Source organism: Leguminivora glycinivorella, chromosome 4 (assembly GCF_023078275.1).
Source record: "Leguminivora glycinivorella isolate SPB_JAAS2020 chromosome 4, LegGlyc_1.1, whole genome shotgun sequence".
Taxonomy (NCBI): domain Eukaryota; kingdom Metazoa; phylum Arthropoda; class Insecta; order Lepidoptera; family Tortricidae; genus Leguminivora; species Leguminivora glycinivorella.
The window spans coordinates 10,503,587-10,516,347 of record NC_062974.1 but is presented as its reverse complement, the minus strand read 5'-3'; the positions used below and the strand labels follow the sequence as shown (position 1 = coordinate 10,516,347).

The 12,761-nt window shown below is 37.4% G+C and overlaps 1 protein-coding gene across 1 annotated transcript in view; it reads right to left on the bottom strand.

Moving 5' to 3' along the window:
* LOC125225327 overlaps window positions 1-12,761 on the bottom strand; it is a 65,498-nt gene that overhangs the window by 43,956 nt on the left and 8,781 nt on the right. Inside the window, exons 3-4 of the mRNA XM_048128977.1 lie at window positions 7,683-7,838; window positions 2,979-3,094 (exon numbers count right to left, since the gene is read on the bottom strand). Of these exons, the coding sequence (XP_047984934.1) occupies window positions 2,979-3,094; window positions 7,683-7,838 (272 nt within the window). The remainder of the gene's footprint in view (window positions 1-2,978; window positions 3,095-7,682; window positions 7,839-12,761) is intronic.

Below are 12,761 nucleotides of genomic sequence, written 5' to 3'. Positions count from 1 at the left end.
AGATATATCTAGAACAGATGCAGGCCTGTCACAGTTGAAACCTGAAATTCAACTGTCTTCAGTAGATGCTTAGCCGAGAAGACCCGAGGTATCAGAGAAGTTGCCCGCTGTGAAGAACGTCAGAATTGACAGAGGAAGAAACCTGAGCAGTATATTTTTGCAAATACATGCACCTATGTGGGAGAAGATGAAATGACATATGCGGAAGCTGTCAGTGGTCCTGAGAAACAACAGTGGTTGCAGGCGATGGCCGATGAACTGCAGTCGTTTAAAGACAACGAGGTTTGGGAAGTTGTCGATGCTCCGGTAGTGTAATGCAAGTGGGTGTTGAAAAAGAAACGTGTTTGTGACAATAAAGTGAGTTATCATGTGCGGCTTGTAGCTAAGGGCTTTACGCAAAAGCTCAGTGTAGACTATCAAGAGACATGTTCCCCTGTTATTAGGCACTCAATGTTGAGGTTACTGTTTGCCTTAAGTGTACAGTTGAATGTAACTCATTTAGACGTCACAACAGCTTTTCTTAATGGCCAACTTAAAAAAGTATTTTTATGCATTTGCCAGAAGGTTTTCCTGTCAGTGATTTAAACGAGTTGAAATTAAAAAAGGCTGTTAATGGTGTAAAGCAATCATCACTTGCTTGGTATAAAAAAAGTGGATGAATCTTCATGTAAATTAGGATACACAAAATGGAAACTTGAGCCTTGTGTATTTGTAAATAAGCATTATGATAATTTGAAAACTATTGGTGTTCATGATTTTTCTAATATTTTCAAATCATAGTTAAGTTGTAAGTTGAAAAAGTTTGAAACTTCTATGGAATGTAAATTAAATGTTGAAAAGCCAAATTGAAATAATTGTGAAGATACTGACATGTTATTGTTAACTCAAGGTTTATAACTGCATTATAGAAGTGATTAATAATGATATTGTAGAAACAACTGACATGTTAAGTAAAGTTTTACTGGAGGTGAAACAATACAGGTTTATGAAAACACTTAGTGTGGTTTAAAAATGATTTTATTGCTGTTTGTTTGTTGTTAGTAAATCATTTATTTAGTTATTTATTAACCTGTGCTAATTTGTTAACTTTGTAGAGAAAAATATTGTGATATTAAGTTAAGAAAATATTGTTTCCCCGGTTTGCACCATGAAATATTAGTTTATTTGTTATTTTGATATAGTGGGGGTGTTGTTACTTACATCAAAATAAGTTTAAAATAAGGTTACTAGCGCCATCTAGTCAAGAATATGTGTAACTTGTGTTTATGCTCCCATATCTGAATATGAATAAATCCGTTACTTGTCAACCGTCATTCGTGCGTTTCATTATAAACATGTTTATAAATAGGTGTGCCCAAGGACACACACAAATAAAATAGCTTGAATAAAATAGGCACAAAATTGCTAGTTCCTCGAATCTTGTTTATTTCATTCGATTCATAATAAAATATGTACTCTGCAAAATAATTCAAGCGGGGATCAGAAATATCAAAACATTCTTGTTAGCTCAAATTTAGTGAAAGAAAAGTCACGTAATAATTTATAAGTGAGTTCGATGTGATATCCTGCTGATATTTCGACACATAATATTTATAAACAGAAATTGACGAGGGTCACACCTACGTCCGGTACACGCCCGTTAATATTAAAACATTTTTGTATTGATATTAAATACAAAAGTTTGTCAGATACTTCAACTGAATTAATAACCGCCCGGATGCTCTCTAAATACATTTTCAAATAATAAAACGAACTTTAAAGATACTTACCATAACTTTGCAATCATTAAAGCACTTGTTAAAGATGAATAACATAAAGCAAAGTTTATGCAGTAAAAGAAGATCTAAATGGAGTGGGAGTGCAATGGAATTAAATGGATCTGAACGACTTCGAGGAGCGAGTTGAGCGTCGCTTCTGCTCAAGTTTTGTAGTGGGGCGTACTTTCAATACCTTTTCTTTTTGAAATCTGCAAGGCACTCGATTTAGCTTTCTGAAGTGCGTGCGATTTATTATTACTTAAATACTTTTGAAAAGGAATTCAAGCGAAACAGGTTTATGTATGTGTACAGCCATTAACAATGGCTGAATTGGTCCTGGTTCTGAATTCGCTACGCACTTTTGCAGCTTTTGTACAGTAGTGGTAGCCAATTTCATCTATGGGTATTTATATAAATGAAAGTACGTACGTATGTATCACGTAAAATGACGAATCTTTTACTTACTTCGATGTACAAAAAAATTATACCAAATTCTAAGCATAAATACCGTTTTGAGTCAAGTCATTTTGAATCAAAGTGAGACTTTTTTATAAATTGGTAAGGTCACCCGCAGCAAAATGCGTGTTGGTTAAATGCGTATTTTTTAAAGTCAACTCCAAAACGCAACGTAGTATAACTATTGAAGCCGGCTACATTATCGGTGTTCCGCAAGTTTGTTGATCATACTTTAAACACAGTAGGTTGCATTACCATGAAGTGCTCCAACTTTGCCCACCCTGTCTAACACCTAACGCCGTGGCTTGCGTGGGCGACGGTCGCGCGATGGTCGCGCGACGGCGATGCGACGCATACGAAATCAAACCTTCGATATGAAAGTATGAGACGCGACGGCGACGGTCGCGCGACGGCCGCGCGCCCGTCGCCCACGCAAGACACGGCGTAAGTGTGCCTCTAGCACAACTTGCCTCGTCGCGCGCGAGTCCATACTTCAAGTCGCGCTTGATGTATGGACACGCGCGCGTTCACATCTTCTTAATACCATGTTACCTTCCAAAACGTTTACGCTATCAAAAGACATTAAAACTCATGGTAGCTACACAAGTGATTTTACAAATGAAATGAAATGAAATGGAAATGAAATGAAATGAAATGAAATGAAATGTTTATTGTCAGACTGTGAGTTAGGTACAATGGTCTTAAAGATATGTCAGGGTGGTATCATCACAATCACCGCGATACAAGTGCAATAATGAATCGAACCTGTAAGTGGGATCCTAGACCCGCCGCTCGGGTGGAAGCCAACTCCTTGCGTGTTGCTGAGAGATGTGAAGCTGAAGAATGCGAGGAACTGCGACCGGTCAGTCTTCTCCGTTATCCTGTCAAAATGGGTCAATAGTCGATTCCATAATCCATACTAATATTATAAATGGGAAAGTGTGTGTGTCTGTTTGTTTGTCCATCTTTCACGGCAAAATGGAGCGACGAATCGACGTGATTTTTAAGTGGAAATAGTTGAAGGGATGGAGAGTGACATATGCTACTTTTTGTCTCTTTCTAACCCCCCACTTCCCTTAAATGGAGGGTGGAAGTTTGTATGAAGGATTCCGCAATTTTCGAACTTAACGTGAGCGAAACCACGGGCGAAAGCTAGTTATTTATATTACGACTAGCTTTTGCCGCTTCGCTCGCGTTAAATTAGAAAATTGCGTAATGCTCCATAAAATCGTCCACCCCCCTTTTAGGGAAGTGGGAGGAGGGGACAAAGAGACATAAAAGTAGCCTATATCACTCTCCATCCCTTCAACAGTCTCCTCTGAAAAAATCGCGTCAATTCGTCGGGCGTAGACGGACAAACAAACAGATAGACAAACTTTCCCATTTATAATATTAGTATGGATAGAACTGGGCCCCAGTTCTCGAAGCTACAAGTTACAATTTACAAGACAGTGGTAGTCAATGTCTAATATGACAAGTTGGAAAGAGATTTCCGCTAGAAATGGGCCCCCGGCACCGTAGCCGAATGGCATTTCTCCGACGCCAAACGAAAGCGATACGCCGCTGGCTCTGTCGCGCCAATACGCAAGCGCGATAGAGATAGATATCTACTAGCGCTTCGTTTCGTGAGCGTTTCGTGAGCGATTGTGCCATTCGGCTAGCCACCCTGATCATCAAAAGACGCTATATCGTCACTACTTTTTAAAAAACTTGTATCTTCGTCTGTCAATGAAAAGAAAATTGTAGTAAGTATGTATGGAATGCATATAGACTTACTGCTTTTTAACTTTGAGGAGCAGCGTGAGATACGAGATTTTTTCAAAGTAGTGACGATATATCTATAATAAAAGTAGAAAATCAACTGAAAATAGGGACAGAGGTTGTTATCAAATAGTTACATTTACTTGGTTCAAACTACTAACAGTTTCATCGGGGAATCCCGACCTTAGTATCCTTCGCAATCAAAGTTTTACTCTGCCAGCTCCCCGTAAAATTTTCAATTACACGAAAGAAACCTCAGCAAAGCATTGAAAATACCAAAAAGTTTAATATACGAGTAAACAACGCAATCACTGTTGCGGTTGGCAGTTAGACTACATAAATCACAGCCGCAATGGGAACTGCAAAGTGACGGCACTTGGTCAATTACCGCCCTAATGTATTACCACAGTCGCAAATCGCGTCGGAAATGGAATTACGCGCGTCTCAAGCCATAAACTGACATCAGCGACCACAGTCCTACTCGTACAGAACTAGTGCAGTCACCAACAGATATTTCGAAGCGCGCGAAGTACTTACAAGTATGAAGATACTTGTGAGTACTTCACACACCTCTATTTTCAAGCCTTTACAGTGTGTACATTTATTTTTGAGCACCTTTGGTGCTCCGATATTTCTGATAGCCACTGTACGGGTCGGCAAGGCTTTGCGAGCGCTGGGACTGGGACCGCAATTCCGAACAGAGCATTACCGGTTCCGTTGTGACGACCTTTTGTCCCGCTGACTGCCGGAACATGCGTTTCCGAAACGAACTGCAAATGCAGATAAATTTTGAAGCGCCAACCATTATGGCTCTCGACAATACCGGTTAAGTACCTAGGGGCACTTGTATTAGTGCGGAATGTAATTAATTATACGTTTATTATTCATTTCGGGTTCGGACGCGGCACTGGTTTGCCTATTATGCATGCCGAAGTATAATGAATAATTAGTATGCATAAATGGCGTTTTTTATCACCTGTAATAATTTCCTAAAAAGGTACTTACACCAAGTAACTTTTATTATGGAATCCCGGAAAACACGAATAAAAAAATGTTATGTTGTGACGTCGACCAGGATTAAGCTATGAAAGCTTTTATGTCACAACATTGATGTTTCTATTTTATTAATATTTTTCGCAGTTTCCTGTTCGTCCCTTTAATAAAAATTCCGAATATGACAGAGTAAATTATAACACTTTCTAGTTAGGTAAATGTTTCTAGCTCTTTAGCAGAACGTTTTCCTTAATAATTTGAATAAATATCTAAAATATCAAGAGTCAGTCTATATTCCAGAGGTTGATTTATTTAAATTACATTCTCGTTGGTAGATTGCTCTAGTAGCGGGACCGATAATATGATAAGGATCAGGTTAACAGAATCCTCATCCGAGCCACTCCGTAAAATGTGTAGTGATATATTCAAAAGTAGATTGTAAAACTAATTTGACGTCGCGTAAGTTACAGAGTAGTGGTATGGAATATAATTATATTTACTTCATAAGGTAACTGTACCATATTACGGGAACTTAAGACGTTTCCTACTTTAAGTGAGGATTGAAACAAAAATGCGAGGTTTCTAGTGGTGTTAACTATTTTATTTTGAGGATAAGTCTTCTACGATTGATTTAAGACACTATTTTGCATCGTAACTTCTAATTTATATAAATTACCGTTGTTTTACTAAACCCTTAGTTTGCCCATTATTCCGGGATACAATTTTGGTATGGCTTTAATTCCGGGAGTCGTTGTACATTATTACGGGATATCTTTAAAGTCCACTTTGTTGAAGCATAATGTAAAGAAACGAATTAAAAATATTGTTTACATAAATATATAATGCACATATCGTTTTGATAAATGCTTATACAGAGTGTATTTTTTATAATTGGCAATATTTTAGTGAGCTGGAATGGGAAGGGAAATATGATATTTTACGGTATAACGATTATATGATATAACGACAGGGTGTTATAAGTTTCACTGTCTGTCTGTCTAAGGCATCGCTTTCGAATGGATGAACCGATTTTGATTAGTTTTTTTCGTTTGAAAGAGCTGAATTAATAGAGAGTGTTCTTCTTAGCCATGTTTGATGAAATCGGTTTAAATAGGTACTATTTTATATTTATATATGTCTATCCTATTATGTATTGTCCTCATGTAAATTTTAGCTTTCTAGTACTAATGATGATTGAGCTAAATCGTAGACGGACAGACTGACTGACGGACAAACCAATATGCGGTATAAAGATTTTTAGCTAACTAAGGAACTTTAAAAACATAATATCCGGGTCTCTGTACCTTATTTTATGAGTCTATATATTTTAATATACTTTATATAAGTATACCAGAATAAGATACACTCATATAAAGTCGTGTACTTAATTACGGCAGTCAAAAAAAGGCTACATTAAAACAAACAAGATTTTTTTCTTAGTATATGGGAAGATTATATAACAAATACACTCAAAACATTGAAATAAATAAACTTTGTGCTTTAATTTTATGAAATAAAACAAATTTAATGTTGATGCCACAGTCCAATATTTCGCACGTATTACTCATTGAGTATACATTTCGTATTCAATTATGAGATTAAAATCTAAAAAATATATGTACCGTAATTATGTCACTATAATCTGTAATCTTTACTTAATGTATTTACATCAAATATATAAATATACTTAACCGCAAATAGTAATAGGACACAAAAACATTACGGACTGTGTTTCCGTTATTCCGTGATACTCCCGCAATTATGTACACCTCGTCAAAATGGTGTACATTATTCCGGGAGCGGGCATTTTAATAAAAATATGTTTTAAATTAACTTGAAAAGATGATATAAATGTTTTTTAATAACTATAAGACAATTATGATACAAATTTAATATCAATAAACTTACCATCATCACAGCAAACCCTTACGAAGTTCCGCTGCCGCGTTAAGCTCACCGTCAAACACGCCCATAGAAACCACTGCGTGGTTGCGACTGACGCATTTGGAGGTACCTCATGGCTTCAAAAGATAAGATAGATATCCGAAAATCGACTTTTTCGGTTCTATTTGATCTATAGTTAATTAAATACTGCATTAACTTAAGATTTTACTGATAGTTTCCTTATTTTGCGACAAAAACCAAAGTATCCCGGAATAATGTACCACATTTTACTATCCCGGAATAGTGTACAGATACCTTACATGTAATTATATTTCATATTTCAGGTTCGGAGAATAGTGATAATATCACTGAGAACGTCTCGTACTATCGATTAATAAAGCTCCTTCACAAAATTTACAGTGAATTTTGTGCAAAACGTCTCACTACTAACCTAGACGTAGCACTATTTTCCTCCACGTCGTTATTTTGGGAATGTGTGTTTTTTTAGGGATATGGACTTGTCACGATCATCACGATAGCAAGAATTCAACTGGTGTGCTAAGGTGGCCCCGCAGTTAGTTGTATATCGCAAGTTAGAGGAGATTCTACAATACAATTTACATCCATACCTGAACTCCAAAGTGGACAAGCCGTGGTTAGCGAACAGTACAACAGGCGGAGTGTAGCGCTTATTGCCCCCGTAGAGTAAGTCCACTTATAATTTTAAAAAAAACGAAGAGGCGGGTCCGGCAGGGCCGCCGGCGTTGACCGCGCGTACCGCGCTCGCCAGCCTCCTTCGCAACTATGTACTGTAGCAGGTTCGACAAATACCTGAACTCCAACGTGGAAGCGCCATGGTCCGCGAACAGTACAACTGGCGGAGTGTATCGCTCATTGGCCCCGCAGAGGCGGGTCTCGGCCGGGCCGCCGGCGCCCGCCGCGCGCACTGCGCTCGCGCCGCTCAGCTGCAGCCAGCCTCCTTCGCAACTATGGACAAAGGCAGACAAATGGTTATTGTGCTCCCATATTGGCTGTTATATATCGGTATATAAAGCCTGACCAAAAATATATGACTATTGTCAAAAGGGCTCTGTTATTCTGACGTTATTATGTGGTGACAGCACAGAACACCCCACTAGAAGCCAAATGCAAGCGATATTGTTCGAGACGCAAATCACCAATCCTTGCGGGGTGAGGCGGGCGCGCACGGTGCTGCCATTGGTCGTTTCAAATAATGGCGCGCCTTTATGATTAGCAGTAGGGATGGGAATGGGACATGTCTATTATAGACAATGGTACCGGTACCAGTACTGTGGTGAATTTGTTTTGCAACAAATTATAATATTATAATTAAATTATAATAAGGCCTAGTTACCCTTCGGGTTGGAAGGTCAGATGGCAGTCGCTTTCATAAAACTAGTGCCTACGCCAAATCTTGGTAGTAGTTTCCAAAGCGGACCCCAGGCTCCCATGAGCCGTGGCGAATGCCGATGCCAGGATAACGCAAGGAGGATGATAATTGTGATAGCATCTCAATAAAAATCATTCTAGTAACTAATAACTAAACTGTGCATTTTTACTTACGTTTACTAAGTTAAATAACCAACTAAATATTCTAAACTAATCAATGAACTAAATACCACTACAGACTCTACAGATTCTAGATAATTATTCACTATTACAAATCTGCTTTCTTTTATATTTCATAAAATGGTAGCACATGGTACGAACGGCAGTACGAAGTTCCCGCAACAGACATAAACTAACATGGCCCCATGCCTAGTCGTTTACGTGAAAGGGATAGCATATCACATTGTTAACTCGGTAAAGAGGGATGGACGCGCCTCGGCGCCGCTCAGCACAACCATATTGACCAGTATAAATGAACTCCGCGGACAATAAACAATATTCAACAAAATAATTAATTTGACTTAACTGTGGAATGTTGTTCCATCTTTTTTACATGTAGAAGTGTTAGAAGACTTGCCACACCACTTTATGCTGTAAGAGACCATTGTTTGCAACCAAAATTGATTATTTAAGATTTTTTCCCGAGCGGACACGGACACTGTTAGCGGGTCGTATACTTGGGCGCTACTGATCGGTGTCGCACGCGTTCAAACTTTTATAAACCTGATTTGTCGTATGCTTGGTGACCGCGAGTCGCCCTGTAAGGGCCATCTTGTTGTATTGATCTGTGGGTGACAGACAGTTCAGCATAATACGAAGAAAATAGTTCTAATGAAATTCCGCAACATGGCGTGTCAGGCTATAACAGACAATGTGGGAGCACCATTAGCTTTCTTAATCGACAGTCATAAGTAACCTAAGTATTATAAATTTTCTGACCATTCCTACATTTTTGGAACTATGTATTGATAATATAAAATACGATAGATATATAAAATAATTTACATACTTATGTAAAAAATATTCAATTCATTTTGTGTAGCTTGTTAGAATGGATTTTTATTGTTATAATCCGTCTACCCACAGGATTTCCGTTGATAAAGCCCTGAAACATTCGATCACAATGTTAAGCCAGATTTACTTTTAAAAATAGCAGCACTTTTATTTCCTATTTATACTGAAAACATTTTTATTTAATCTGACGGTCACCACAATAAGTTCGTTTATCCGTGTAAAATGTATGCAAGCAACAAATTGAATATGGCCGACATCCAATATCGCTTTATTTAGAAAAAACTCTGAATATTGGCTTGTACTGACCCGAACAGTTCAAGTTCTGAATAATAATGAGGAATCCGTGCCCCAAATACATGGACGTATGGCGGGCGAGTTTAGTCGGTCAGTCTAATAGATCAAGAGCCCAGGCCCGCCAGACCTTCCTCAAATTCTCAAGGATGAAACTTTGGGACAATGTAGAGTTCACATCGGCGTTTAATGTGTGCATATTTTCTAGTTCGGCCCATCGGCCAATTTTTTGCTATCAAGTGATGAAGGTGAAAAAAAAAGTGCTTACTTTCCTTAAATTCTCAAGGCTGATTTTTATATATGTGTTAGAGCACGTTGTTAGAAATTTGTTATCATCAATGCCAGACCGTTTCCGCCGGCCATAACTTTTGCCAGACGCGACAAAGTTGGCAAAAAACGACTCTAACTTACCTCATTTTCTCAAGCCTGATTTTGATATATGATACGCAGGGACCTATAACTAGACCGTTTGTAAGCAGCCAGACCAATCGGATGGACCCAACCATCCGCCAGACCGACTTAAAGTTTCGATATGAGCATTAGTAGAATTGAAATATTCCGGGTCTATAAAAGCTAAAAACTTGAATTTTCTACATTAAGCTACGTGTATATTGTATACTTGACGTAATAAGCGACTTTAAAAAATTTTACTTCTAAGGAAATAAAAATATGAAAGTTTATATGTGGTACAAGATTAATTTTAAGCTAAGAATTTTATTTACACTGCGTAAGTACATGTGTATTTTATTATAAATATAACTTTTACCAGACGCGACAAAGTTGGCAAAAAACGACTCTAACTTACCTCATTTTCTCAAGCCTGATTTTGATATATGATACGCAGGGACCTGTAACTAGACCATTTGTAAGCAGCCAGACCAATCGGATGGACCCAACCATCCGCCAGACCGACTTAAAGTTTCGATATTAGCATTAGTAGAATTGAAATATTCCCGGTCTATAAAAGCTAAAAACTTGAATAACGAATTGAATTTTATATTATAAATAACGTAAACAAGGAAAAAACAAATTGGTGCAGTGCATTATAAATTAAATATTCAATTCAAAGAAGTAAACAATCAATGTTACAACGGTATATAACTAAACGAATTTCCTTTCTCCTACAAAACATGGTAACATACCTAAGTGACGAACTTTAGAATTACAAGTTTAGGAAGTTTAAACATTTGTACTCAATACGAACATCATCAACCCCGTTATAACCCATGTCGGAGATGCTGAATTTTCAGACACGAATAAATTTTTGGCATTCTTCAAATACATGTATGCCGTTATAAAAAGTTTAGAATACTTTACGTGTGTACACAACATATACACTTATACTTTCCACCTCATTTTAACTGAACTTATATAAATGCTTAAATAACTTTTGTAGTATGCGAGGGATTTGACATTATATGCAACATACACATAGTGCCTTTATACATAGTGTGAGGTCCCTCGCCCACAATTTAAAAAGGATCGATCTTAAAACTAATTTTAAACCACCTTGTTCGACGACCGAAAAAAAAGTTTAATTTACTTTTCTTCTTTAAATTTATAATAAAATACACATGTACTTACGCAGTGTAAATAAAATTCATAGCTTAAAATTAATCTTGCACCACATATAAACTTTCATTTTTTTATTTTCTTAGAAGTAAAATTTTTGAAAGTCGCTTATTACGTCAAGTATACAATATACACGTAGCTTAATGTAGAAAATTCAAGTTTTTAGCTTTTATAGACCCGGAATATTTCAATTCTACTAATGCTCGTATCGAAACTTTAAGTCGGTCTGGCGGATGGTTGGGTCCATCCGATTGGTCTGGCTGCTTACAAATGGTCTAGTTACAGGTCCCTGCGTATCATATATCAAAATCAGGCTTGAGAAAATGAGGTAAGTTAGAGTCGTTTTTTGCCAACTTTGTCGCGTCTGGTACTTAAAAGTTATATTTATAATAAAATACACATGTACTTACGCAGTGTAAATAAAATTCATAGCTTAAAATTAATCTTGCACCACATATAAACATTCATTTTTTTATTTCCTTAGAAGTAAATTTTTTTAAAGTCGCTTATTACGTCAAGTATACAATATACACGTAGCTTAATGTAGAAAATTCAAGTTTTTAGCTTTTATAGACCCAGAATATTTCAATTCTACTAATGCTCATATCGAAACTTTAAGTCGGTCTGGCGGATGGTTGGGTCCATTCCATCCGATTGGTCTGGCTGCTTACAAACGGTCTGGTTACAGGTCCCTGCGTATCATATACCAAAATCAGGCTTGAGAAAATGAGATAAGTTAGAGTCGTTTTTTGCCAACTTTGTCGCGTCTGGTAAAAGTTATAATAAAATACACATGTACTTACGCAGTGTAAATAAAATTCATAGCTTAAAATTAATCTTGCAACACATATAAACTTTCATTTTTTTATTTCCTTAGAAGTAAAATTTTTGAAAGTCGCTTATAACGTCAAGTATACAATATACACGTAGCTTAATGTAGAAAATTCAAGTTTTTAGCTTTTATAGACCCGGAATATTTCAATTCTACTAATGCTCATATCGAAACTTTAAGTCGGTCTGGCGGATGGTTGGGTCCATCCGATTGGTCTGGCTGCTTACAAACGGTCTAGTTATAGGTCCCTGCGTATCATATATCAAAATCAGGCTTGAGAAAATGAGGTAAGTTAGAGTCGTTTTTTGCCAACTTTGTCGCGTCTGGCAAAAGTTATGGCCGGCGGAAACGGTCTGGCATTGATGATAACCAATTTCTAACAACGTGCTCTAACACATATATAAAAATCAGCCTTGAGAATTTAAGGAAAGTAAGCACTTTTTTTTTCACCTTCATCACTTGATAGCAAAAAATTGGCCGATGGGCCGAACTAGAAAATATGCACACATTAACCGCCGATATGAACTCTACATTGTCCCAAAGTTTCATCCTTGAGAATTTGAGGAAGGTCTGGCGGGCCTGGGCTCTGGGTCTATAAATACCTATTCAATTTGACGGCACATTGATCACACTGTGTGCGTGTGACAGGCCCGGTCCCTTCACACTCGACTTTTTACGTTTCGGACCCCTGTTTTTGAAATTCCGGATATCGGTAGTTTTTGCCCGCCACCGATAAATAGTGAAAGACGAGCTTGTTCATGAATATATGTCGGATACACAAACACGGTACC